Source organism: Megalops cyprinoides, chromosome 16, assembly GCF_013368585.1.
Source record: "Megalops cyprinoides isolate fMegCyp1 chromosome 16, fMegCyp1.pri, whole genome shotgun sequence".
NCBI lineage: Eukaryota > Metazoa > Chordata > Actinopteri > Elopiformes > Megalopidae > Megalops > Megalops cyprinoides.
Window position 1 is genome coordinate 9,824,473 of NC_050598.1, and position 27,994 is coordinate 9,852,466.

Here is a 27,994-nt window from a genome sequence, read left to right on the forward strand (position 1 = left end):
GCAAACGGTTTAAACTTTACTTGTATTAAAACAAATGCAACCCTCTGTGAAGTTTGAAACTTTCAAAAAAACGAACAGAGGCCAGCAATTCCTGCTGGCAATGACGTTCATAGATCTCCCTCACATTGGCTGCTAAATTTAAGTACTGTACTTGGACAATTTCCGGTACAAAATAACGAAATCGTCGGGAAAAAAAAATACAAGGCGCAAAAACAGCGAGCGAGGCATATTACGAGTATTTCCATCGATAATTAATTCCTGTCTTTGTTTTACACAGATCGGTCGCCTGAACGCATTTTTGTTTCGTTCGTTTCGTTTCTCTTTCACTCCTTTTTCCTCCACGGTTCCCTCCGTTCCTCCACGAGAAGCGGTCACCTTGTGATGATGTGTGCAGCGTGCACACCCCGCCTCTTCCCAGCTGATGCTCGCGTTGTGTCAATTTCTATTCTGAGAGGAAGAGAGTTGAGGAAAAGGGGGAAAGAAAACAAGAGGGTCCGCGGGGTAGCGCAGTCAGAACACCCATGGGTGGTTGTGTGGGCAGTCACCATGATTCTTCGGGCAGTTTAAACGAAAATTCAGACGGAACCGGAGGTAGGAAAACGTCTTGCGCGCAGCGAGGGATCATGTTTAGTTGTTAGGATAGGTTTTTTGGTCCATGCCGATTTTTTTCCGCCTTGCCGCCCCTTGTCTTCTCTGTGTGCCCGTGGTGTTCCCGTTATTACTTGCAGTCGCTCGAAAGCATTGCTCTCAGCGATCGGTATTATTGCACTCCCGGGCCTCGTGTTCGCATAACAATCTGAGTTTCTTGCCTTGCTAGCTCGCTTACTTACTTGCGGTAATGTGCAAAAAAAATTCATTGGGAGAGATGCACGGTGGGGTCGGCTTTTGTCTCTTTTGTCTGTGCCGAACAAGTCGTGTTTCTTTTTTTTACGATTGAACAGTAACATATTGAATGTGGGTCACCGTTTCTGCTTCGGGGTGTACAATGACGTCTGACAGAAGTGGAGCGTGTCGCGCAGTTTGTTATTATTGATAGGAAATGGATTTTTGCTTTTGGGATGGATTATGTTGTGTGTGACAAAACGAAAAGCTTTTGTTAGCTGTAGTTACGACGACTCATTTCCACAGAGAATGTCTTGTGATCGGCGCTTGGGGGGAGGGGGATTTGTATCTGTGCAAAATAAAGGGCACATTTATCACTTTAAATGTTAGCTAACGCGCGAACTGTAAGGCAGTTAAGAACAATGTTGCATTTCCCTGAAATCAGGAAGTGGTGTCGTCTGTTGCTGACGAGTTACAGTTCTCCAAACTTGAGGGTAAACAAGAGCTGAGCGTCTTTGCAAAGCAGTCTAATTTTGCAAGCACGTTGGCTACAAGCTGCAGATGGTACTCTCGGCAGCGTGCAGTTACGGACCAAATCTACTCTTAATCACCCAGGACAGATGTGAAAATGGCTTTCAGATTTTAATTCAGGCAGCTCTGAAAATTAATGGGTGTTTCTGGTGTTTATTTGCCTTTTATTGTTGTTATTATTGACTTGCATTTTATTTTTAATTGAATCATCCAACAACCTGTTCTCATAACAAAGTTTGCGTTCAATGACCTGTGCAATGTTTGAGTTATAGGCCTACATAGATGGTCAGTGGATTGTCACTCCACACTGAAACGTGTTTCCTCTTCTCCTGAGAGGGCCTTTGGGTCTAATATTTTGACATTTGTTTTTGTTTTGTTTGTGAATTCTGCTGCTTTGGAAAAAAGGGGCCTTCCAACTAAAACAAAAACCTCCTCTAGCCTATCCCCTGCCATCAATGAGATTAATAATGGCAATGGCAGGCTCTACACACTGTGACAGTGACTATGAAAATAAACAAACAAAAAAGTCCTGTCCTCGCTCACTGCGAGAATAGGGGGCCTAAATCACTAGGCTGGCAAGACCTCAAATTGTGAGCCCCGCGTTGCGCAGTGGAAATACTGGGTGTGTGTGTGTGTGTGTCTGTCTGTCTCCCAGTTCTACTTGCTGTCGGCACGTTAGGATACACGAGCACCAAAAGTCACCTCCTCGCTCAGTGCCTGTGTCTTGTTTCACAGTCATGGCTGTCAGAGGTCCTGTTCATGGGCAGTCCAGTCCCTGACCTCAGCTGCAAGGAGTCTCCCTCCTCACGGGCACTGTGTCTGAAGGGCTCCCCTGATCCTTACAGTTAAACCTTTACCCCGTGCCTTCAGTGAGAGAGAGCTCATTCAGGCACCCATTGTTTTCAGCTCCACACTGACAATGAGGCCTGCTTCGTGCTGGCTGGTTTTATTTCCTTGCTGACACACAGGAAGTTACTTTACAGCAATTAGCATCAAGTGCAACACAAGGAGGATCAGGAAGTTTCAGCTGTCTCTGGATACAGTAAAGTTTCATTTCGGACAAGGCCACTAGTGGCATAGTTACTGTTTTGTGGAAGGGGCAAAACAGAAATTCAGAAAATGGAGATGACAAATGTACAGCTCAGACCCTTGCCTTAAATATGTATTTGTGCTGCAAGAAATCCAACCCCGCGCTGTTACAGGAATCGTTTGTCGAGGTCTCTGTCTTTAACGGTTTGTGAATGTCAGCTCTATCGTATTGATTTATATGGGTCAATACGCAGGAATAAGTAATTATTTTCGCATCGGTTTTACAGCTAGAAGGACTTTGACAATGTGGTTGTTCAGTTCAGTGTCTGTGAAAGATCCTCCTATCACTATTGTGCACGGTCCACCTATGGCAAACTTTCCCAATTTCCTGGGAAACGTTGTTTTCTTTCAGCTTTTGCATTATTCGACGTCTAGGCCTTGCTATGTGTAGGAGTCCTGTGAATCCCTGTGATTCCTGTGTTTTGAGTTACCTACAAGAAAAAAAATGTTACATTCGGTTGACATTTCTTTTAAGGAGAAATGTTTAAAAAAAAATGAGTGGCGGTTATTTCTGATCTTGGCATGTCAAAAAACCCTTGGTGAAGTTATAGTAACAAAATCCTGAAACTCAAACGGGCAGTTAGGCTGTGCATTTAACATTGAATTAACCTCAGTGTAAAATCCCCCCTGTACATTCATTAGACCAGTGGCAGTTTTGAAAAGTTAGCCACCATGACCCTTCTCATGTGCCTGAGTATGGAGTAACACCCGCAGGGCTAACACGGCCTCCCTTTTAAGGTCTGACCTCAGGGCACACCTGTCCCGCTCACCCCGAGGGAGGGGGGTCGGCCGTGTTACCGTAATACACCGGCACGCAACCGCCCTCCCCCCCCCTTTTCCTCTGCAGACACAGGCTTAATTATTCATGAATGTATGAAACTTCATGAAATTCTTATCGCATGAATCACGGAGGCCCACATTCCGGTTCAGAAGGGAGTTTAAAAAGAACGCCGGGGAGATCACAGCGCCCGACTCGGGATCTCATATCCGTCTCCCCCTGCGCTCTGCCGCCGTGAGAGATGGTGTCCCCCCCCCCCTCACGTCTGTTCCCCGTAAACATCCACGAGTGGGAGTTGTGTATTTTCGGAGCCAGCACTAAAACAGCCCGGTGGTGGTGTATTATGCGTGCCGTCTGCGTTCTCTAGCTGGGCTGTTTGGGTGAGAGATGCTGTAGGCCTGAGCTGTGACGCTATGGAGGTTTCAGAGGAGTGAGGTGGGAGCCACCCTGTTACGTTGCCGAAATGGAGACACGAGGCCTGCCGTGACTGCATGAATTGCGCTTAAATATAAATAACCTTGCCCTTATCCATGAGCTAGTTTCTCTGTGAAATTGAAATGCTCTAGGGGCTTGCTAGGAGGCATCTTCCTCTGAGGTTTTTTTTTTTTTTTTTCCTGTTTTCATTTGCTCTGTCTTTTGTTGGATTTAGTTCACGGTTAAAGAAAGGCAGTTTAAACATCTCTCTTTGCCTCCCTGAAGGCAGTGCGTAGCGTTTTTTTTCGTAGTGGAGGGAAGCAGAGCCGTTGGCACATTTTTCCGTTGCTCTTGTCACACGGTTGGTCCCGGTTGTGTTTGAAAGGGACTGGCCTCAGCACCCATTTTGCTCAGGCCGGCCGAATACACAGCCACGCTCAACAAGGCTGAGAGCCTGGCTTCGCTCTCTGTCTGCGCTGTTGCGGCCGGGATTGCACACACTACCGTCAGCCTCTGCTGGCTTTGTTTGTTTTTAGTGCATGTCCTTGGGCGGGGGCTGCTCACGGCCCTATTCCTGTTGCGGTTTGTATGACCGCAGCAGGGCTCAGGGCCGCCAGGTCAGGGCTCCTGATATCATCCACGTGCTGATCTTGCTTCATGTGTCAATCACTGTGTCAGTAAAATCGGGGTTTTGAGTCAACTACAGGACTGCAACCAAAAGGTTGCTGGTTCTGTTCCCCACTGGAGCACTGCTGTTGTACCCTTGGGCAAGGTACTTAACCCACGGTTGCCTCTGTAAATATCCAGCTGTATATATGTATAAATGTCAAAAAACCGTAACCTATGTGAGTCGCTCTGGATAAGAGTGTCTACTAAATGACAATCATGTAATGTGACGTATGTAATGTGCATTCTGGGAAAGGCAGTTCTCCTACTGCAAGTGTGAGCCAGGGCTCAGACAACAGCCCTGTGAAAGGCTTCACGCTCCTCTCCAGAGAAGACAGGGAGGCTCGGGGCTCCTCCGGCTCTTCCCTGCCCTGCCCTGCCCTGCGCTGCTGTGTGTATGTGTGTGTGCGCGCGGCGAAGCGGAGGCTCAGGTGTCAGGCTGACCTATGCGGGAGCCGCGGCGTGCGTCGGGCAGCCGGCTGTAACTGCACCGGCGCGGCTCCGGTTTCGTGTCAGCACTACCGGTGTGAGGAGGTGGTGGGGGAGGGACAGCCGGGCTGTAAGGGATACGATCGGTGGGGGGGGGGCTCACACTTGGCTGCCATCTCTGTGCACTGGACCCGGGCCTTAAAGAAGGCATACTGGGTCCCTAATGGTTAGTTCTGATCTACTGGACCACCCTTGACCGGGTTCCATGGAGGTCTATGTTCTTGACCAGGTTCTCGTTTTCAGTTAATGTTGGGGCTCAACACCTTAGGCTGTGCGGTTGACTCCTGTCAGGTGATCTGAGCGCACCTCTATGGACAGACAAGGTGAATGCAATACAGACATTTTCATTTACTCTTGTGTTCATATTTGAGAGCAATAACCAGCTTTATATGGTGTATGTGAATCCAAGACTGTAATGCAGTGTGAGAGATTCTGAAACACGTGGCGAAGGTGGTCCAGGGTCTGGTCTAAGCTGGCTAGTGTGATGTGATACCAGGATGCAATATCCACTAAATAAAGTGTGAGACATATTTGCCACATTTGAGACATAAATGAAATGTGGCCATGTGTCATGTTTTCAGACCATGATGCTTCAGTGATTTTTGAAGGTGACTAAAGTCCCAGTGCCATCATAGGTGTATTTCCGTGTGTGTGTGTGTGTGTGTGTGTGTGTAAGTGAGTGTGTGTGTGTCTACACATGTGATTGTGTCTCTGTGTTTAGGAACACATAATTGTGTGTGTGTGTGTGTGTGTGTGTGTGTGTATGAGTGTTCAGCATGTCTCAGCCACAGTCCCTCACCCTCCCCTTGTTTCCTGGCCAGTGTGGCAGTGTGTCAGCTCCAGCTGTTTGCCCGGCCTCGCAGGAATGGCCGCTGTAGTCTCCGCGGGGCCGAGAGACTCGGTGAAAAGTGAATTCAAAGCAGCTACCAGTCGAGGCAGTTTCCTCAGCGTGTTTAATGAGGGGGTGTTAACCGGATTCCCCATGTGGTCTGGAAATGTAAGGGTCTGAGGGCAGAGAAACGACAAGTACGGTCCCCACCCCGAATTCCAGAGTGCGGCAATTAGCCTCACAGCGCAGGACCGACTGCACACGCACACACACACACAGGGTCTTGTATGTACATGCACATACAGCACACACAGTGTAATGACAATGCATTATTTTTCCCCTTTGTTTGTAAGGAGTCTGAGCGGAGATGGCCCTTTAAGATCCGCTCCAGATGGTGTTCATTTGGGATTCTTGTGAAAATTAAATCCACACGTTTTAATCTCGCAAAGACATGGCAAACTTTTCCGTTTTCCACTATGCATTAATTAACTGTTTGCTGCTAGGCCGTGTTTTCCGTACTATGCTAGCTGGGGATTCATTGAGGACGTGATACCTTTCCTTTCAACCCAGTCTGTAGCGACGTGCGTGTGGAACGCTGTGGCACCATAACCGTAAAAACATGTCAGTAGTGCTTTCCACCCCTCCCAGCCCTGTCTGAACATCTGGCAAAACAACACCTCCAAAACTGTCTTTTTTGCAAGGGCCATTTTGTGTGTGTGTGTTTTTTTTTTTTTAATTTGTTAAAAGGCAAGCTGTGCAAAATGGAATATTTTAAGAAAATACAATACAGTATTTCATTCTCAGTATATCCCACTGTCACACTGTATTTCACTCCCATGGTGCCCTGCTGCACGGCGCTATATGTCAGACGCTGCTCGGATGTGGAAGCATGCGATCTTTTCCTGCGTTTGCTGCAGAAATCTCAGCATCCCGCAGAGGCGCGCTGTCTCGGAGCGCCGCTTACGCAGCAAATCCCGTCAGTCGCGCATGTTCCTTCCCGACTATCACGCTCTCCACTCGCTGGCTGTCACTCACAGTTACCATGGCCACCGGAAAAGAGAGTACCCAATGGCGGGGCCGCGGTGGTTGCTAGCTTGACTGGCTGGATTTCCCGAAATCCCCCCCCCCCCAATCCCTGAAGGTTCATTTTGGCGGGTGACCTTTAGCCTTTTGCAGCTGATCTCAGGGCCTTGAAATTTGAGAGGCTGGATCCATGTGATCCAAAACACCATAGCGTCAAGAAGAACAAATTGTTCAGGTCCTTGATTGTTGGTTTTTTTTCCCTCATTACTGATTTACAAAATGCCTCTCCCTCTACAGGCTTTATGCAGGGCCAATTTCTAAAGCTTGAAAGTACTTTGCAGAGGGCTGTATGTAAATTAAGCTCTGATTTTTCTCAGAAATTAATATGTTCATGGATTTTCTGTCTGCAGCTTGGAGATGTGAGTGTTTGTGGAGGCCATGGTGCACACGGAGCATGTCTCACTGGGGCTGATGAAGAAAAGGCCGGTTTTCGTCTGTTGAGCAGTCCGGGGTAGAAACTGGCGCTAGCCTCTCATTACAGCAGAAGCACTTAGCGGATGTATTTTTCATCTTAGCTTATTGGAATTTAACTGGCTAACGATATCATTCCCCTATCGACAGTGTTTCAGCTGCTATGTACCTGTAGAAAAATAGCCAGAAAGCTCCACCAACAAACAGGCCAAGACTAATCACTGAGAGACTGCCAACCTGAAAAGAGCTGTGGCATCCACGTGTATGAACAGACTGGCATGCTGGTGGCTACTTGTCCGCCATGGATGTGTGATGGCCTGATGGCTAGCTTTAGTGATGTAATCTGTGGCAGTGACTGCAACACACTGCAGTGACTGTCGCATAATGTCATCCACGCACGTTTTTGTACTTTTTCGAAACGGTTTCTTGCGTTTCGCTTGCAGATTTTGAGTGGGTGTGTTAAACAGTGGACTCTGATTGGTTAGTCACAGGCCGCCTCTCACAGCTGCTACTGGTCAGTTGCCCCGCGCTCTCAATCGAAGTGACTCATTGAGTGATCTGCTCGGAGTCTGTTGAAGTGCTGCAGCCCAAATCGACTGATTTAATTATTCACAACTGGTGTTCCATCGAAAAATGTGTCCTGACATTTTGTGTGCGGTATTCTTAAAGTCACGGTGCCGTGATATTGGTAATCGTTACCGGCCATTAAATGCATAAAAGCTGCCATTTGGGGGTGTGAAGAGAGTGGAGCATTTCATCCTTTTGTGTTTGATAGTTACACAATATCCTGTGCATTATCATTCAGGATGAGCTTTAACTTACCACTGATTTTAACATAATGGCTAGGGCCTGGAGTTTTCCTCCACTTGTTTTCTTACATGTATTTCTGTCCTCCAGCACTCAGAGGGCAATGTACCCTAATTTTCAAGCCACTTGATAGAGTTATCCCATTGTGGTACCTCAGTCATCATTACCAAAAATGTGCGTGGGCATGAGGATTCAGAGTGATGTGTACGTCTGTTGACAATATCCACATTATGTCTTATTCTTTAGCAATACAGACAAATATTAGCCAGGAACATGTATGCAGAATTGTTTTTCTTTTTTTGACCAGGTCGGAACATATTGACTTCAGAAAAAGAAGAACAACATTTGTCACGTAAACGTAACATAACATATACATTCTAGCCTGCACAAGCATACAGTAGTATAATTGTAGTGTAAAATGAAAAAAAGCACATAAACGAAGAATGTGAATATCACATGTTCAGTTTGGGGAAAGAGTATTGGAAATTTTGTGCTTAAATCAATCGCTGTCAGTTAGATTACTGTCTCTTCCTTCGTTGACAACGATGTGTGAAAACTAGCCCATACAAACACGCGCTTCTCTCAGCATCAACAGAATTGGCAAAAACTGACAAGTACTGTTTAGCTCTCCACGTTAGCCCGGGAAATGATATTTCACATTTATCGCATAATTGGCCATCGTCATTCATGAGACCTGCCGCCGGTGCTTCATTTTCCATACGGTTTGTGTTTGCTCAGTTCAGATTTACAGCTCTCATGAAAGCCGGGAATGGAACCGGGAGGGTTTCCGCGCCCAAACTGCAAATTTGCTTGAGGTCAGAAAACCCCCAGAAGCCTTAATAAACTTGTGAGCTGGTTGACCGAAACATGTTTTCCTCTTCGGTTGATCAGGGTTGTAATGTGATCACTGTTTAAGAAATACATATACTTAAAGCACTTTTTGATATCACATTTGTAAAAACATGTGGCAGATATCATTAAACATTACAATATTTGTTGCATTGGGCCCAACACTAGTGTTGGGTGTAATGTCGATGTCTATGTCTAGGTGTTTTGAGTACAGTACTCCACAGCAGATTACCAAGTGTCCCATCTTGTTCTATATGGCTCAGGGGGAAATCTTAATAGTAAAGGACAACTGTGCAGTTACATCTCTGATATGTTCTGTGTAGCATATTCTCCTGCTTGGACAACCAGCTTGTAAATTGTGGGCACATTATTTGTCCACATATTACTAGTACGTGCCAGTATGTGGGCATTGCAAGGTTGTCACTTGCTTAAAGTTGATCTTGTAGCTCACAATGTCTCACACAAAGTCAGGTTTTTAAATCACCTTCACATGCATTTCACGTTTCCATTTGCCACAGAGGAGTAATTCACAGAGTTTAGGTGTGCTGTATGTGCCAGACTATCTGTCAAATCAGCCGTGATTGATTGTCCCTGCAAAGCAGACAAAATATGCAAAACATAACGATCGTTCGCATCTGTTGATTTGCCGGTGACTGCAGGTACGCCATCGGTTGTTTTGGTTTTGATTTTATGCGAGTCAGCACCGTGTGAATGGCACACCTTTGGAAAGCAGCCTGGCTGATGAAATTGCCGTGCCATTTGTTGCATGCAGTTTAAAAATGCAGGTGATTTTGGCTGATCCTCTTTTTCAAGGGAAGTATTTATGCGGACAAAATCCATCTGTCAAATGAATGACATCCAGATGCTCGAGGCATTCTTTCTGACTGTTTTTTGATGTTGGATTGTCTCTTTACTGCACCGGGCTTCCCTTTTTTGGGTTGTTGTTTGTTGTGGTGCCGGTCCATTATCTTTTTGCATGTGATTTAATTAAATAATTGTTGTGCAAATTAGTTGATCAGCTGGACAAAATAAATTAAACCTGTCAGTATGTACTGTACCAGGAGGTACCATTTCACTGTCTGACTCAGAGAAAAGGTTTATTTTCTCTTCCCTTCCCTGTAAATGCATTGTAGTTATTGTTTTGTGACCAGTGAACTGCTCATAATTAGCCATTAAGTGGATAATTACTTGCATACCTTTGCTGAGATTGCAGTGTCCACTGGGACACCTGGAGGATCATGCCTGGAATAAAAGTTAAAAGGCCTGCAGGTCACAGGGTTGTGGAAAACTCCAATGATGCAGAAGAGTGTGAAGGGTTTTTTATTTTGTAAAAAGTTTTTGATGCTTTTGGTTTTACACAGCAAGCATTAAAAAAAATCATCAGATCATAACAAATATCGCATTGCATTTGATAGGACCATCTAAACCTTATAGCTGTTTTTTTCCGTCACATATAGAAGACTTGAAGTGAAGTGTATGGCCAAATTAAATGGTAAATGTAAATGGACTGCATTTATATAGCGCTTTTCTACTCATTTGAGTACTCAAAGCACTTTACAGTTATATGCCTCACATCTACCTACCAGTGGCAGAGGCTGCTATACAAGCTTACCAACTGGCCACTGGGAGCTGTTGGGGGTTCAGTGTCTTGCTCAAGGACACTTCGACACTCTGCCAGGATGAGCCAGATTCAAACCAGGGACCTTCCAATCCCCAGTCGACTGCTCTACCTCCTGAGCCAAATTAGTCATTAGTAATAAAAATAAAATTAGACATTTTTATTAAGATTTCTAATGCAAACCAGTGACTGCACAGCTGAGGGTTAAGACTTCGTGGGTTACTGGCTGATGTGTTACGGTAACACGCTGGTGTGGGTTGGCTAAGGTAGCAAGCAGTGTAACAGTGTAGTCAGAATACCCTCTGTGGGTGCCATACGCATGATTCAACAGCTCCACTTTATGGCTCTATCAAATAATTCACCCTTCATGTGGGGTTTGCCCACGTACTCCTGGTGCTTGAGCTGCTTGAGTACCACCATCTTATTATTTGCTTGCCACTTTATCCGCAAGACCAGTGTCACTGACACAGCAAGCGAGGGGTTAAATGCTTTTATTGGGATGTACAATATTGACCTTTTTTTAAATTTTACTATCATTATATTTTCAATTCAGTCATTCACATAGGGCACATGCTGTTTTGATTGTGATGGACATTAAATGTCAGAGATCTTGACAATGTGGGAAGACGAATGCTCTCCTGCCGGCAGTGCCATTGTCCTTGTCAGTAAATTAGGGGGCTGTGTCAAACCGTGGCAGCCGGTAAGTGCTTCATTACCTTTTGTTCGCCCCGGCCTGCACATCAGGCTCAGAATGAATTAGGGGAACGTTTTATTTTCCGTCTGGGCCTGGGATAATGTTCGCCAGCGCCTCGGTAATGGAATTATTGATACAGGCCGCCGATGCAGCGGTTCGACAGGGCGCATGAGTGGAGTGCCGAGCTTCACTCTTCAAACTGCAGGTTTGGTACACCTGTAGTCCTAATCCCAATGTTTTCTCTGTATCTCTGGATGCGTAAGTGTAATCGAGGTGCAGAGTGAAAACCGGGGAAGGTTGCTGAGATGGGTACACCAAGAGCATGCTAAATCAGTGACCCTTACTGCACTTAATTTTTAAATTCTCGGTATCTCCCAGCCAGCCACTTTCTGTGGATTTTATTTCCTCACCAAAGTACCCAAGGGGGCCTCTTCAGCATAAGAATCGTTCTTTCTCCCGCCTCGGGAGTGTACGACAGGCAAATGCGCGCGTATGTGTGTGCGCGTGTGTGTGTGTGTGTGTGTGTGTGTGTGTGTGTGTGTTTGCGTCTTTGCGCACCAGCTCAGCAGTTGCTAGCTCTCTGAGGAGGTGCACACCTCGGCACTGCGGTGGAGCTGAATTCCCAATCTGGAACCTGGTGCCCGCAGGGACGCTTCCAGAAGGCGGGAGCCCGTTCCCGAGAAGCGGGGATGTGTGGCGGGCGCCGGCCGGACACGGCGAGAGGCTTCACAACGCACTGCAAACGTTCCAGCTCGTGTCCCATAGGCAGGGCGTCTCCCTAACACCAGCCGTGCCCCCCCCCCCCCCCCCCCCCTTTCTCCGGGTAACGGAAAGGTGGCTTTAAGCTGGAGGCCCGCGTGGCAACATACAACCAAGTGCTGTCGAGAGGCGCTGGGATTATTAAAGCTTGGACCCGGGGTTTGCAGTGTCTCAGAGCAATTTTCTGATTTGATGAGAGTTCACTGGCAGGCGTCCCTGTGTATATTGACTGGAGGCTGGTATCGGGAAGATGGCCTTATTCGTCCCGCTCATCATAATTGCATTTCTTAATGTAATTGATATCCTGTAATGGAATCGATCTCTTCCCAGTGTCTCAAACGGTGATTACGGCGCAGTGCAAACTGGAGCTGCAGTGGTCTGATCGGAGTAATGGTGCCCTGCTTCTCCTCCTGTGTATGTGTGCGTGTCCATGTGTTTGTGTGTGTGTGTGTGTGTGTGTGTGTGTGTGTGTGCGTGTGTGTGTGTTTTTTCCATCTCCCTTGGGTGGTAGGGGAGATGACAGTCTCTGTCCTTGGAGGATAGAGCAGGAGGGCAGGAGAAGGGAGACAGGAGGAGGAGGAAGTCTACCCAGGCTCAAGGGAGATTCTCTCTCTCGCTATTGCTCTCACATACACACACACACACACACACACACACACACACACACGCACACGCGCGCACACCTGCCTCTCCTTCCACACTGCACCACAGTGGCATTTAGCATCACACAGGAAACAGGAAATAACATGGAAATTTTCGTGTGACACAGCCATCCAAGAATAATACAGAATGCATCCCCTTTTAAAATGCATAAATGCACTGTTTGAAAGTGGCTCTGGTGGTCTCGTTTATGAATAAGATGTGTGAAAATGGATTATCCTTATTGAGGAAGTGGCCGCGTCCCTGACTCTGACGCGCTCCTCTCTCTCTCTCTCTCTCTCCCCCTCCCAGTTGCCCTGGGCCGCAATCAGCCTCTGAAGAGAGAGAAGCCCAAATGGAAGAGTGACTACCCCATGACGGACGGCCAGCTGCGGAGCAAGCGCGATGAATTCTGGGACACGGCGCCGGCCTTCGAGGGTCGCAAGGAGATCTGGGACGCGCTCAAGGCCGCCGCCCACGCCTTCGAGAGCAACGACCACGAGCTGGCCCAGGCCATCATCGACGGGGCCAGCATAACACTGCCGCACGGTAGGAGGGTCCTCTCCGCCCCGTCTGCGTGACCCCCATCCCCCCCTTCTCTGTGTCCGCTGCACCCTGCCTTTGCAACTGCCTCCCTGTATCCGCATCTGCGCTTTCTTCTCATCTCATCTTCTGTTCTCCTTCTGTTTCTCTCCAGTTTCTCTAGCCTCTCTTTTCAACTATGTGTGTCTCTCCATTTCCCTCACTTGCTCTCCATTATTCTGTTCCTCTGTTTGGGCCTCTGTGCCTCTCCTGTACCCATTTCCCTACTTTTTGTATCTCTGCATCATCTCCCCCCACCTTCCCACTCACACCCATCCCCTGTGCCCCGTCTTTGTTCTGCTGTTTTCCTGGCTCTGTCTCCCTGATCAGCGTCCGCGGCTCTTCAGGCAGACAGATAAACGCAGCCGAGCGGGCTCACTTCATCTCTCCTCAGAAGCCCCAACCCCCTGCTCCCAACCCCCCCCGCCCCCCACGGCTCCAGGCAGCCAGCAAGCGCGTCGCGTAATAGAGGGATAAATAAATAAACACACTCACGGGGGCTAATAAAGCAGAGAGAGGCGGCAGCACGCAGCAGGGGCAGGGAGGTGAGGATGGAGAGACGGAGAGAGAGCGGGCAGGAGAGCGACCGCAGAGGAAGGCCACCGCCGCGGCAGAGGGGCCGGCGCCCGGAGGCCACGGGGGCGTCCGACGCCCCTCACCCCGGGGCGAGCGGGGCCGCCCGGCCAGCCGTGATGGCGCTGATGAAAGCTCCAGCGGAGCACGGGGCTCTGCTGAATCCTCCCGCCCCCTCTAGCTCAACAGGTTAATAAGATCAAGAGCCCAGGGGGCCGACGGGCTTGAGCCCCCCCCCCATACACACTGCCTGGAAACGGCTCATAATACCACGGAATGCCTTCAGTGGAGTGTTGCCACTTGCAGAGGTTCGGGCTGCAGACACCAAGAGGGAGTCCCTGGGGTGTGCATGCAACATGAGTGACGGGAGAGTGAGGCTGTGTGAACCCTGTAAAAGGGATAACATGTTGTCAGTGACTCACTGGTTTGAACCAATCGTACTGTAATGCTGGGGAGAGTAAAATGATCTAATTGGTTCAGACATGTCGGTGATACACGTGGTGGCTCCACTCTTTAAGGGGTTTGTGAGGCCTCACTCTCGCTCTTGCTCAATAGTGAGAGCTTTGTTGATATCTCCCGTCCCCCCCCCGCCCGACACCCAGATGTCCCAGGATCGGTCAGATGTGGCAGAAGCAGATGCCAGCGGCCTCAGTTGCTCCCACAAAACAGGCCCTGGAACCATATCGGAATAACTGATTTCTGACAAGAGTTCAGATCGGGAGACGTGTGGAGACTTATGAAACCCCCATGTCCTTAGCAAAGCCATGCTTTGTTTATCACAGAAATGCTGGACCCGTGTCCTGAAGCCAGCTCTGTTAGCGCTTCTTTTTGAAAGTTAGCCAGGGTAGCACTAAAAACCCAGAGAAAGTGTTGGATTTACCAAAAATTTATTAGCATGCCTCGTAAGGAACATTGCCCTGAACTGAAATATACTGGATAGAGGCATTGTGCGTTTGCTCTTTGGTGCTGTTGGAAACCCTTTTCTGGCTGAGTGCAGACACTGTTGCTGAGGTAAACATTTGCTGATATTGGCCGCCTAGCAGTTGCAACAATATCAGCGCTGCCAAAGTTGATGTATTTGCGGCTGAATTTCAGATGCTTTACACAAGGTCATTTAAATAACTGGCTTGTTCCATGGGCCTGTAACTCTAGACTTTTTTGAGGAGTTGTCATTGTGTTCACTCACTGAAATTGAATATTGTGATATTTGAATATGTGGCCCACTGGTAAGAGGCAAAAAAGTCTCTCAAAAGTTGCCCCTACGGTTTTTAGCAAACGGCCTCAATGCATGAACCAAGGTGGTGTCTAGCTGGCACATAACTATATTTGTGTTGAATTACTCTTAAATGTTTGGAGAATCTTGGTTTGGAGAATTTATTATTGAGTACTGAAATGTCAGTAACCTACAGAGTGCCTGGCTCTCATTTTCTTGTTTTAAAGTCGAATAACATTTTAAAGGCATTGTATGCCTGTACCGCATAATGTGTTGTGAAACAACCAAAGGTAATTACTGTTCACTTATACATACTGTCCCTTGTGATCTCCTAAAAACTGGATTGTATCCACACAGGGTGCATCACAGCCATAATGGGACCTGTTCCAGTTTATTCAAACATTTTCTCATCATTTGCTGCAAACGGTTTCTTCTTTGTTCTCTTTCTCATCTGTATGTACATGCTACCTAATGAGAGTGAAACCTACAGATGCTCTAATTTAACCAGCTGTAATGGGAAACAAAAACACAATCCCCACATTTAACAGTAATACTGATTATTAAGAACGGCCGTGCCTTTGTTCCCGCAGTTTATTTTTATTATCGCCGCGCTCTTCTTTGTTCATTGCCCCGTTATCGGAATGTAGTCACTTCCCGCTGAGCGCGTCGTTACGTTTCTGCCTCGAACAGTGCGAGGACAGTGGGTGTGTGTTCCACCCCTGAGCTGCGCTTTTGAGAGAAGTGTAAAGCGCTAACAGATTGCAGAGGAATATGCAGTGTGTTTCTGAGTGATTGGGAGGTGTTTGCAATGTGGCACAGTGTGGTGTGTGTGTGTGTGTGTGTGTGTGTGTGTGTGTGTGTGTGTGTGTGTGTGTCCTTATGTGTTTGTGACTGGAAGGTGTTGCTGAGAGTTTGTCTACACAGGCCCTGCTGGTTTTGCCCTGGGGCCCCAGCTAGTCATACTGGTTTAGCTAGTTAGCCGGACTGAAAGCTGTTTTTTTCCCATTTTAATTACCGAATAGGCTTCACTGATACAATATCTGGTTATGGGAACTGAGGTCTGAATGTAATCTTTTAAACTGATTTTTAGTGATTTCTTTTACAAGAAAAAAATGCTGCTCTTCAGAAAAGTGATTAGATAAGTCTCGAAAATCATACCTTTTTGACTGTGTGGCAACATGGTTTTGAATAACATTACCCAAGATAAATGCGGTGTAGTTTGCAGATTTTGGACACGTATCATCATTATGTATTCTTGTCTGGAACAGGTTGTTTGCTCCATAGTAAATTCAAGCTGTACAGTAAAATCTTGTCTGTGGACTTTAAGGTTATTTGTTTATTTATTTATTTATTGCATTCTTTATTTTGCTAGGCAGTTAAGGTCATCTTGGGGAATATTCATGACTTCCAGTCTGCAAATGTTTTTTTTTTTTTTTTTTTGTTTTTTTTGAAGAGGCAGTCAGTGGAACTATTGAGTATATTGTAAAACTGTCTAGTTTTATCACAGTTTTTTCTCAGTTTCACACTTGCGGGTGTAACCAGTAGGGTTGTCAAGTGCTCATTAATTTGTTATTGCCACTTGTAATGTGGCGCCATTCTTTTTGGGGTGGGTGTGTTTCAGTGTTAACATTAGAAATGGAGGTTTTTCTGTCAGCATTGATGGGGTAGTTTCACAAAGATACCTGCTGCCCCCCATGAGGTCTAGTTGATTGAGGATGAACAAAGGATGGATTATTGATAGTGTTTCTTTGCATCATTTCACTATTCTAAAAGGGGGAATCTAAATAATTTTTGTGTATGCCAGTTGCTGGGTAATAGTGATGCAAAATTGTGGAGATTTAAGGTAGTCATTGAATTGCTCAGTCTTAAGTTGGGCTAGTGTGGTATTTTCTGTCATAGATGTAGTGTCATTATTTTCCATTATTTTATGGAAGCATAATCAACCTTGGACAATATTGTCTTTTTGCCAACATACTCTACCCCATAGCCTTAATGCAAATATTGGAGAATATCTTTGCTGTAATATGATTTATGTGGTTTGTAAGGTAGTATTTCTGTGGCTTGTTGCTGATGAGAGGGCTGTGATGTCTAGCTGCCCTAGAAAGTCTAGTCTAGAAAGTCTAGAAAAAACTTTTTGGTGACTATGTTGCTACAACCAGAAAGTTACTGGAATTTTCCTGCCTGTTCTTTGAGAGAATTTCTCTGTCTTCCATCTTGACTGTCACAAAATGTTCACTCTCTGGGCTGATTAGCCCAGTCTGTTGAAACAGGCATTACAGCTAGCTACATTTTAACGCTAACTGTTTGGCAGTTTGCATCTGTGATATAACAAATCACACACTCTGAAATATTTCTTATTTTTGTGTGTAACAGTAGAAGGGGCTGTCATTCCGTGCTTCATTATAGTAACAAGCTCTAAGTTTCACTCCCACTGTGTGGCCAGAGGCAAGGCAGAATGGTTGAGGTGGAGAAGGCGTCAGTGATTGGTCAACAACAGTCCACAAATTGTTTTCCCCTCACTTTGTGAAATGTAATACGACTTTGTTGTCTAAGCATCTGAAAGAGAAAACTGTACACTGTACGCCACACACAATTTCACGATTTCTCCTTTTTTTCCCTCCCCTTAAATGTGCAAGTTTCTTAAACATTTACTGTTGGTTCAACATCTCCACATTGCAAAATGACCCCGTGTGCTCATGAAAACTTGTTGTGCTGGTGGCTCCTGCTCCATAGAGAATAGCACTTTAAATGCGTGGTTCTTCAGGAGAGCCACTGAAACCCTGCTGTCTGTGGAGGGGTTCTCTCCAGGCCTTGCTTGTGTGGCTCACCCCGTGGCTTTTAGGGTCCTGCCTGGTTTCACACTGTCATTCGTTAATTTAATCTTTGGCGACGTATGTGCCTTCGTTCTGCATCAGTTCAGAGGCTCAGCGCAGCGGAACGGTGTATTGAGTTGCTGGTGGAGTGGCGTCCTTATTTCCCTGGCAGTGATCAGCCTCCTCAGCTCCACAAGCGCGGCACGCCAGTAGCCCCTCTCACCGGCCTACATCTGTCGCCATGGCTGAGCCACATCACATTCCAGAAGGCAGGCGTCAGCATCTTCCGCCGTCCAATCCAAAACGGGGGATCCGTGTGTGTGTGGAAATCGCATACAGCCCAAGCTGCCCGTGCAGGTTTCACCGGGGCCGTGTTAAACAGTCACCCCACTGCGTATAGAGACACATTGATTAGTTGGGAGAAATGCTCAACGCACCTCCCCCCACCACCCCACCCCGCCCACCTCCACTTCCCAAGATGCACCACACCCGCAAACAAACATGAACTCCCCTGCTTTATAGCCCGGCAGAATAAATGTCAAGCAGATGTGAACTTGGCTGAAGTTTTAGCACAGACTTGCACCAACTTTTTTTTTTTTTTTTTCTTCCTCCCCCTCTTAATATCTCCAGTCTGGTTTAACTGCTCTGGTCTTGTCAGGGCCACATGGGGTGACTCCTTTCCTGTCAGAGCCTAGCTGGTAAGTCTTGAATTACTGGGCTTGGCGGGGGTTGTGTAATCATTTCGCACATCTGCTAATGCGCAGCGAGGCGGCTATGCAGATTTCATACGAACGTGTAAAACGGACCCTCGGGCAGCAGCTGCTTGTACACACGTCCAGAGCGTGCGCAATCTGTTGTGACATCTCTGAGAGGTGGGAGAAATGCCTGTTACTCTGGGCGTTCTGCAGTGCATTCTGCAACCGCAAAGCCATTGGAAGCTGTTTTTTTTTTTTTTTACATTGCTTCTAACATGCCATTCAAAGCTGGGCAAAGCTGAGTGTAGAAGCCCATCGGCTGACCTTTCTGTGAGGGTCTGTGCTTTTCATTGTTACTGTTGCAGAATGGCGGAGCAAATGCTTTTTTCTACTCCGGTTTCCTCATATTTTTTTTTTCTTTTTTATACAGTTGTTCCCTTGTTGCTACATTGTAAGTGATTGTAATCTTTGGGGAAGAAAAAATGAAATGGCAAGATATCACTAATCTACCCCTTCCTATCTCTGTTCTTTTTGCTGCTTCAGAACGAGTTGACAAAAGGTTATCTGTGTGTATGTGTGTCTGTGTCTGTGTCTGTGTATGTGTGTGTGCGTTTGTGTGCATGTGTGTGTCCATGACTCTGCACCAGCGGCAACCTCATTAAAACCACGTGGGCAACATCCCGAGCTGAGAAGAGCGCAGACAGACGTGGCAAGGTGGTAGGCCCGACCAGAGCGTGCATGAGTCCTGCTGGCGGCCTACCCAGCTCTCTCCACCCGATGCCTGCATTATGTATAGAGAGTCCAGATCGGGTTACCCGGCCCTCTCCTCCTCGCCACGCTTCAGAAAGGGTGGAGTGAAGCGAGCAAGTTCCGGGGTGCTGCTCAGGCAGGTTGGGGTTCGCAGGGCTCCACACCGTCGACAGGTCGTAAAACTCGGCGGCTTTTAGAAAACCCAATTAAGCGTACAGCACGGTGGGAGTCCCGCCATTACAGTCTCCTGGGAGGAGCAAATGCACGAGTCCTGAGCTAGGATGAACTCGGTGCCCTTAAAACCTGTCGCTTCACAACATGAAAAGCAAGCCAAACCAGGTCGCTGCTCATCCTGACTAATCACAATCCACAGATTCCACCTATTCAAATTACTTACCTCTTGCACACATCGTGCCATTGTGAAGTTTTGCCGGGCTGTTTCAGTACAGGGAGAACATCTCCCTGTAGGAGAATCTGTGCTGTGAAGGTGAACGGAGGGTGAGAGGGGCCCTGGCCCTGGGTCAGTCCCTGCAGACCACGGCTCCGCCTCCACCTCCAGCGTAGTCCGGGCTCAGGGGAGTGTTAACGGGAGCTGAAGGTAAACTGTGATGGGCGCAGTGGGAAGCGGAGTGCCGAAAGGTGGACATTCCCCAGCGAGGGGCCTGCTCGGGAGGGGCTCCTCTCTCACGCGAGCCCACCGAGGGCACTCCATCAACATTTGCGAACCCCCCCCCGTACGGATGACATGAGAGGAGAAAAGGTCCTCCCTCTCAACCTCAGGGTTGTGAATGAATGTGAAATATATATGAGTCTGGAGAAAAAAAAAACAGGTGGTAACTGCAAAACATCCAGGAACAAGTGACCACAGTGAATTATTGCAGGATCAAATCCAGCAATTACATAATCGAAATGTCATCTGTTTTCCTTTCTTCTTTTTTTTTCTTTTCGCTCCTGGTTGGTGTGTCACCGCTTCACCCATGTGAGGTGATCACACCTGCGGGAGTCCTGGTCAGTCCTGTAAGAAAACTGAAAAAAATGAGAACTCGAGAAGCCAGATAAATCACCCTGCTCCGGAGTTTTGTTAAGCTCAGGGGCCTGAGGAAAGCCATGAATAAAGGCTTTTCGGAGCTACGGTGCATTTGATGTATGCCCGGTAATTTGCTTGGCTTGTCAGCGGTTGTAAGAGTCCTTCGATTTGGCCTTTGTTAGAAGCAGACAGGACAGATTTATTCCCTTTTTTTCCAGCGAGTAATAGGTTTAGAGAGAAGCATTCGCGAGCAGGTTTGAGAAGCTCTGACACATCCGTACACCCTTACTGCGTCTTTCGTTCTTTTTTCCTTTCATTATTTACACTGGCATATAGTGCGCTTCTCGTGCGATGAGAACTCTCGTCTGACAGCCCGCCGGCTTCTGGGAGTATTTGTGGACTTGATCAATAGCTGGGAATCCAGCTGAGTCCCTCCCTGATTTACAGGAGACTATAAGCCTGTCCCTGATAAACTGGCACATATTGACTGGCCAATCGCTCCCTGACAGGACACAGTCAGTAAAAGCATAGCATTTCTCCTGCCTTGGCCCTTTGCCCATTGAGAGGCCGGATTCCTGAGCTATCCCGCAAGGCTTAAGGGGCTCAGTGATCGGTCGCCGTGGGTGACAATGCATGACATCACAGAGTGGCCGTCGTAGAGACCGTGAGATGCTGCTGATCAGTGTACTTACTTCTTAATGCTTCAGTGTAGGGTTTCCATTCACAATCATCTGTCGTTCACAGAATTGTGGCAGCTTGGGCAGAATATAATAACAAGAGTAGAGCAGAAAAGGTTATGACTAAACAGGATAAAGGTTTCAGAATAACTTTTCTGCTGTTCTTGTTGTGCATTTTGGATTAATTCTAATCAAATTTCACTTTTTAAACTGTTATATTTCTGTAATACTTAGACATTTGACTCAGGTGTAGCTCAGTGCAGTTATCGCAAAATGCTTCCGGTTTTGATCAGTTGATTATATGAAGTATTTTATTTGAGTAATGCCATTCTTTTCTTCAAATTTTTTGTTGTTTCTATGGCATTCTTCAACATGTTTGAATATTATTCTTAAAACAAATTCTTAAAACATATTTCAGAGTTTATAGCATCATGATAGCTTACCATAATGGGTGGGGCAACCAGGGGGCTGTCTGTCGCTGATAAGTATGAAAAAAAAGTCTCTGCTCATGACAGCAGAGCACCATGAAAAGATCAGGGGGGTCACTGACGGATCGGGTTACATCCATACCTTTTCAGCTCGTGAAGCCTCACTCATGTGAGAGTGTAGTAAAAGCCAGCGTGGGATGATCTGTTAAACCTGTCCTGCCTGCGGCTCCAGCCCAGCAACGGCTGCAGTCTCTCACTTCCATGAGGTGGTCTGAGACTCCAGCCAACCAAATTCCTTCCATTGCCTCACAAGCGTTTTTTTTCTTCCTGATGTTCAGAGGAGAACGCTTGTGTGTGTGACAGCATGTGGGTCATTTGAATTGCAGCCCGGCCCAAAACTCATCAGTGGGCGCGCAAATGCCGTCGGGCTCCACCCTAAGATAACATGGGTGAACTGCCCGTGGGTTAGCATTCTAATTTCGAATGAGGTGGACGTTTTCCTGCGGACTTGCAAAGCGTTCTCGCCCGCCGGCAGCCTGAGCGGGTGATTGACAGAGCTCTGACCGCCGCTTTGCTTCCCCGGCGTGTGACGGTGACAAAGCCTGGTTGCGGCGGTGTCTCGTCCCGTCACTCGGGCCTCGCGGACGCCGTCGCCGGAGTCGCGGGAGTGTCCTCAGCGCACAGTGCATGCCAGTCAGCTCCAGTGAGCAAATACCAATTACCCCGACTGGCAGATCTGGTTAAACACCTCTCGCTTTCCCACGTTGTTGACTCAGCAGGATGGCCGCTGTTAATTCACAGTGTCGAAATGAACCACCAGGAGTGGCTTACCTGTCTTGAATGGGCATCAGATAACTTTAAATAGCATTAGCACTGAGTAAACATGGTGTGTGTGGGTAGAGTAGTTGTATTACCATATATGCAGGATTTAAGTACTCTGAACTGAAGGAACGTACAGACCTGGCCCTGTGGCTGCACACTGATAGCATGCCTGAGAGAAGGCTCATCCAGCCAGCACTGCCTGCTCTCAGGGTTTTTGAATGGCAAAATCTGGGGATTTGCATCCCTTTTTGCATGCAGCCTGTTCTGTTGGAAATCAGGGCCTGTTGGAGATAAGAGCTAATGTGAGAGCAGGGTAGCCGTGTCTGGGGCTCAGCGGTGTGGCACTCACTCGCAGGCAGTTCACTGCACGTGCTGCCTGTGTGTTCCCCGTGCTGAGGGACAGGGCGTAGGGACACCAGTGCATGTTTTCTGAGCTGGCTAGGGCTGTGTGTTTGTGTGTGTGTGTGTCTGTTCTTTCCCTTCCATTCCTTTGTCTTCTCCTTCTCTCTATCTGTCCACCTCTGACATCCAGTGCAAATTTCATACAGAGAGGATTTGTTCAACAACGGCTCATAGATCCATCATGTGTGAAGTGTGTGTGATGGAAGTTTTTTTTTTTTCCCTGTGTGTGTCTCATTCATACTTTATACGGCAGTGCATCTATCTGCTGTCAGTGAGCCTGTTGTGGGGATGTGATTGTACAAGGTATAAGAGCTTGACACCTCTCGTTAAGGTGATGTGTATCTATGGTCAGCGTGGAGAGTGTGTGTGTATGTGTGCCTGTGTGTGCATGTATGTGACTGTGTGTGCTTGGGGCAAACGAGGACTCGCACGGAGACCCCTTGTGGTTAGCAGAGAGCATTGCAGACTGATCTGTGTGTTTTTAATGCGGTATCAACAAGGTTCATGAAGATGATTATCAACATAAATGCCAACAAACAGAGCTAAAATGAGATTAACGTGTGTTATGCCAGGACCAGAGCTTGCATTTGTAAAAATAAACTTCAGACAATCTTGTGACTGTGTTGTTAGAGCCCTCAGTTGTTATCATATTGTTTGATTAATTCTGGGCTAAATATGTAGGTTTTAAGAATTGTATTTGTATGTTGAGTTACCGTAATAGGGCAGTATGCAATTTAAGTCAAACTCTGCTCAAAAAGGCTGTGTTTTCATGCTGTGTTTTCTGATACTAATCAACTGCTGACAGGCAGATTGAGCTTTTCTGAAGTGTGCCATTGCTGCACTGTTTCTTTGTGAAAAGCAAGGCTTGCTCCTACAGCATATCTCCACTGCAAGGATGTACTTAAGTTTCATTCACTCCTCTATGTCAGCAGCTGAAGAGGCGAGGTCAGGTTCCAGGCCAGTTTTGTATCTCTTTTCATTTTTTATGCATCTCTGTTTTCGAATGAACATTTGTGCATTTGGCTTGTCTCAAGCTCCTTGTTTGTGGGAGAACACGGGGCGAATGCAATTCTCTACTGTGTCTGCACGGCAGAACAGCTGTTATTCACACCACAAGCCACAACATGCGCTGTTGTGAAGTGGGCACTCATTGGAGGATAGGCGCTCCTCCACTCGTATCGTAGCCAGTCATTGGAGGATAGGCGCTCCTCCACTCGTATCGTAGCCACTCACAGGTGCCAGACAAGCGTGTTCGAGAGAGCGGTGGGATAAGGAAGCCCGGGCCGACCTATCCGCCCCCTGTCCCTGGCGGAACAAAGCCGTATTGTTCTATCACTGTGGGATCCCGGTCACTGTCGGCAAATGACACAGCTGGTTTCACACCTTTTATCAAAGGAGCCTATGCTCAAAGCGGACATCTGACCAACTGAGCCGTGTAGGGCCCCAGGCATTTACATGTCTTAATCATACATCTAAGAGCTCGATACACATCTCAAGGCGTGCCAAATTTTAGCTTTTGAGTTCTCAGAGAGATATATGTGTTAATATTATCAACAATAATATTATATGTTAATATAATATGTTAATATTATCAACAATAAACCCTTTACTGAATTGCCCAGAATATATATAGAATATATATTATAAGGTAAGCCCTCTTTTCAAAGAAGGGGATAAAAATACTTAAATGCGCTGTATAAAACATAAAATTATATGACATTTACTTGTAGAGTGTGAAATAATCATTAGCTACAACACCTGTGGTGCTCTACAGGAAACCAATGCTGATTGGAGGATTTGGTGCTTCTCTCACTTTCCTAACCTTAGGAAGTCATAGGTTCCTGATTAAGATATGACTAATTATGAAATTCTTGTGGAACTATTGTGAAATGAAAAATCTCATTTTTGAAAGACGTAAATAGTGCTCAGTGGTGCATTGGATTTCTGACAAATCTGGGTTGGATAAGCAGTCAGACAATTCATTTTAAAAGATGTATCTGCTGAATGCTCTCTATGTACTCATGCCACTTTTTGTAGGGGCGTCACCTTTCACCACTTTGTATTTAGCATTAGCAGCTTTGACTTGTTCACGAATGTAAGGCGAGCTCCATTTTAAAATGTGTATGTGGGGAAAAAGCCCACCAGTTTACATTTAGGCCATACAGTAATTTCACTCAGCAGCCCCTGTTGAAAAGGAGAGTTCCTGTCAACCTAAAATGAAGCAATAACCACTGTTTACATTGTGGATTTGATATGAGAGGCATATGCTGTATAAGGAGGGAATGTTTTGAATTGATTGTAAGTGAGTACTAATTTATTTAATAAATTTTATTCATCTTGAAGTAAATCTTGCCTATACTTGTTGTGTCTACAGTTTAAAGAGGAAGAGGTGATCTGAACACTGTAGTGAATAGTGCAGCTTTCAGGTAGCCACTCACCCAGAGTGTGCATGCCTCAGTGTGCTGTATCCCTTTGAATTGTATTATTGTTAAAGGGAACACTGTATATTTACTCTCTCTCTCTCTCTCTCTCTCTCTCTCTCTCTCTCTCTCTCTCTCTCTCTCTCTCTCTCTCTCTCTCTCTCTCTCTCTCTCTCTCTCTCTCTCTCTCTCTCTCTCTCTCTCTCTCTCTCTCTCTCTGTCGTCTCCCCCCCCAGTGCTTGGTTTTTGTTCTTCTCTGTTACAATTAAGTTGCCCCAGTTACTATAGTTTAATCTACAAAACTGGCAATTGATCAAACAAACCCATATTTCATAACTAGCATGCATATTTACTAGCGTTTAGTCATATCCACATAAACAAAATTTGTTTGTGATCATGGTACAAGGAAGTGTAAGTGACAGCGTGTCACTTTCATGTATTTTTCAGCTCAGTGGTCCATGCCAACAGTGTAAAAGAGTGTTAATAGAGTGTGACGATGTGCTGTATATAGAGACTGTGTGTGTGTGTGTGTGTGTGTGTGTGTGTGTGTGTGTGTGTGTGTGTGTGTGTGTGTGCGTGTGCATACGTGCGTGCGTGTGTGCTATTGCACAGATGAAAGTTCTCCATCGCTCTGATAGATTTCCATCATGCAGAACGAAAAGGTCACTCTTGGGATTGAAGTACATCCTCTACAATGCAATGTACAATAAATGTGTATTTGATCTTGCGGTCAGTTGGGCAGTTTTCCGGCCAGTGTCACAGAGGACTGTCAAACCATGATCACACAAAGCATAATGTTGGACGTAAACAAGCTTTATGTCAGGGTTATCCCATGAGCGGCTGGAGGCCAAAGGCAACCTGGCACGGATTTCCTGTAGGCCCTTTGATCACAGAGAAACAACAGCGAGAATAAATAAACCTACGAATCCAGGACGCATTAAAATTGTGGCTGCTTTGAACTCCTGTACGTTGTCCAGTTTGTCCAGAACATTGGTGCCGTGAGTGAATATAATACTTCCCATCTCTTGTTAATGTGAGAGGGGTATTCTTGTAAGGTTTTTGATAGTTTACCGATTGTTGTTGACTATTCATGTGAAGCATTTATTTTTCCGATGTTGTTTATTTTAATAAACACCTACTTGTTCAAAATTGATTATTTACCACAGACAGGAAAAAAAAATAATATGCTTACAATTCTTTATGATGATGTAAGATATTGTGAAGTGATGCCATCTAGTGGCAGATTGGTTTCCCCCCCTCCAATTGTAGTCCAAAGAAAGAATGTTTTTAAGTGCTGTGTGTCATAACACACGTGTTCTGATCGAGGTTCTGCTTAGCCAGACTTAACAGAACTTGTATTTAAAATTTTTGTTTTGCAACTCAGAGAAAGACTAAACTTAATTAGTGTAGTAAGAATGTCAGAAGCGTTCCCAAGAGCAACTCATCCTGGTTGCTTTGTTTTAGGTGTAAATGATATATACCTTCTTACACGTTTACTGAGGCAATCTGGGTTGAGTATCTTGCCCAAGGATACAGCAGCAGATCCCTAGCAGGGAATCAAACCAGCAACCTTTCGGTTACAAACCCTGCTCCTTACCACTGTGCCACACTGCTACCCCATTAAAACCCATCATTTGTAAAGAATATGATTTTTTTTATTACTATGTGTTTTTCTTTTCTTTTATATCATGTTTTTGTACTTATTTAGTCAGGGTATGAGTCAGCTCAGCCCTCAGCAGAGGATATTGGCTGCTGTGTGGAGTAGCAATCAGAAATCACTTGACTGGTCACCAGGGACATCAGGGTGGAGTCCATGAGAAATCAGATCGCATTTTTTGAAGTGGGGGTGTAATAGGTTCATTTAATTTGCAAATGAAATTAATTTAGTTCATTTAATTGGTTAGCCTAATATTTTGTTCCTCATCTTTTTGAACAACAACAAGTACTGTTCGACCTGATCCTGACCCAGACAAGAATGTTCCAGTGAGTTTCCATATTTCACCGTATTTCATAATGCTCTCTGGAGCACTGCGTCTCACTCACTCACTCTCTCACATGCTGCCACAGCCCTCCTCTCTCAAACTCTCCTTCTTTGAGCACAGCCGTCACAATACAGCAAATGTACGCGTCTAATTTTGTGTTTATTTATTCATTGTTAAATAATTAGCTAATTATATATTTGCTTATATTTATTATTTCTTTACTATATATGTTAGCATTTTCTCATTGGTTTCAATCAGTCTCTCTAGCTAATGATCATGCTGATGATGATGATGATGATGATGATGATGGACTGCAGTGAGCAGAAGTTCACCCTCTAACCCCCCCCCCCCCCCCCCCCCCCCCCCCCCGCCCCCCCAGGTGCCCTGACGGAGTGCTACGACGAGCTGGGGAACCGCTACCAGCTGCCCGTCTACTGCCTGTCCCCGCCCATCAACATGATCGAGGAGAAGAGCGACCTGGAGATCCTGGACGTGCCGGACCCGCCCCCGAACTCGGGCCAGGAGTGCCAGCTGCGGCTGCGCCTTTCCACCGGCAAGGACCTGCGGCTGGCGGTCCGCAGCACCGACTCGGTGCACCACATGAAGCGCCGCCTGCAGGCCGAGGAGGGCGTGGCGCCCGCCAGCCAGCGCTGGTTCTTCTCCGGGCGGCCGCTGACGGATAAAATGAAACTGGAGGAGCTGAAGATCCCCAGGGACTACGTGGTGCAGGTGATCGTCAGCCAGCCGCCCCCGCAGAACCCCACGCCCGTGGAGAACTAGCGCCCCCCCCGCGGGGCACGGAGGAGACAGAAAAACTCTCAAACACCACGAGACAATATTGTTGTTCCTATTATTTTTTTTTGCCTCTTCTGGAGTTTTGCTTTGTTGTTTTTTTTTTTTAATCTTTTTCTTCCTTTTACTTGTACTTCTTCTCCTTCCTGTCCTGAAACTGCACCCATGCGTCTGGTGCACCCATGCACGAGGAAGTGCTGGCCCCTGGGCCGAGGGAATTCCAGGCCCCGCTGGAGGGAGGAATGTGTCAGAGCGGACCGGGACGCCACAGGGGACCGGGACCGCCCCCCCCCGATGTGGGCCACGCCCACCCCCGGCTCCATACGCGCATTTAGGAAGC

The 27,994-nt window shown here is 46.6% G+C and overlaps 1 protein-coding gene across 1 annotated transcript; it reads left to right on the forward strand.

Annotated features, from left to right (window-relative positions):
* The first annotated feature begins 444 nt into the window (after nucleotides 1-444).
* LOC118791117 (ubiquitin domain-containing protein 1) lies at nucleotides 445-27,941 on the forward strand. Its single transcript, XM_036548378.1, has 3 exons — nucleotides 445-591; nucleotides 12,791-13,027; nucleotides 27,242-27,941. Exons 1-3 carry the CDS (start codon nucleotides 522-524, stop codon nucleotides 27,640-27,642), a joined length of 708 nt encoding a protein of 235 aa, XP_036404271.1. The 5' UTR covers nucleotides 445-521; the 3' UTR covers nucleotides 27,643-27,941.
* Nucleotides 27,942-27,994: the final 53 nt, after the last annotated feature.

Bases quoted from the DNA above. Each gene is read 5' to 3' on its own strand.
- LOC118791117 (XM_036548378.1), top strand. From the start codon at position 522: ATGGGTGGTTGTGTGGGCAGTCACCATGATTCTTCGGGCAGTTTAAAC. The intron at 592-12,790 runs GTAGGAAAACGT...TCCCCCTCCCAG, and splicing joins AAATTCAGACGGAACCGGAG to TTGCCCTGGGCCGCAATCAG. The intron at 13,028-27,241 runs GTAGGAGGGTCC...CCGCCCCCCCAG, and splicing joins CAGCATAACACTGCCGCACG to GTGCCCTGACGGAGTGCTAC.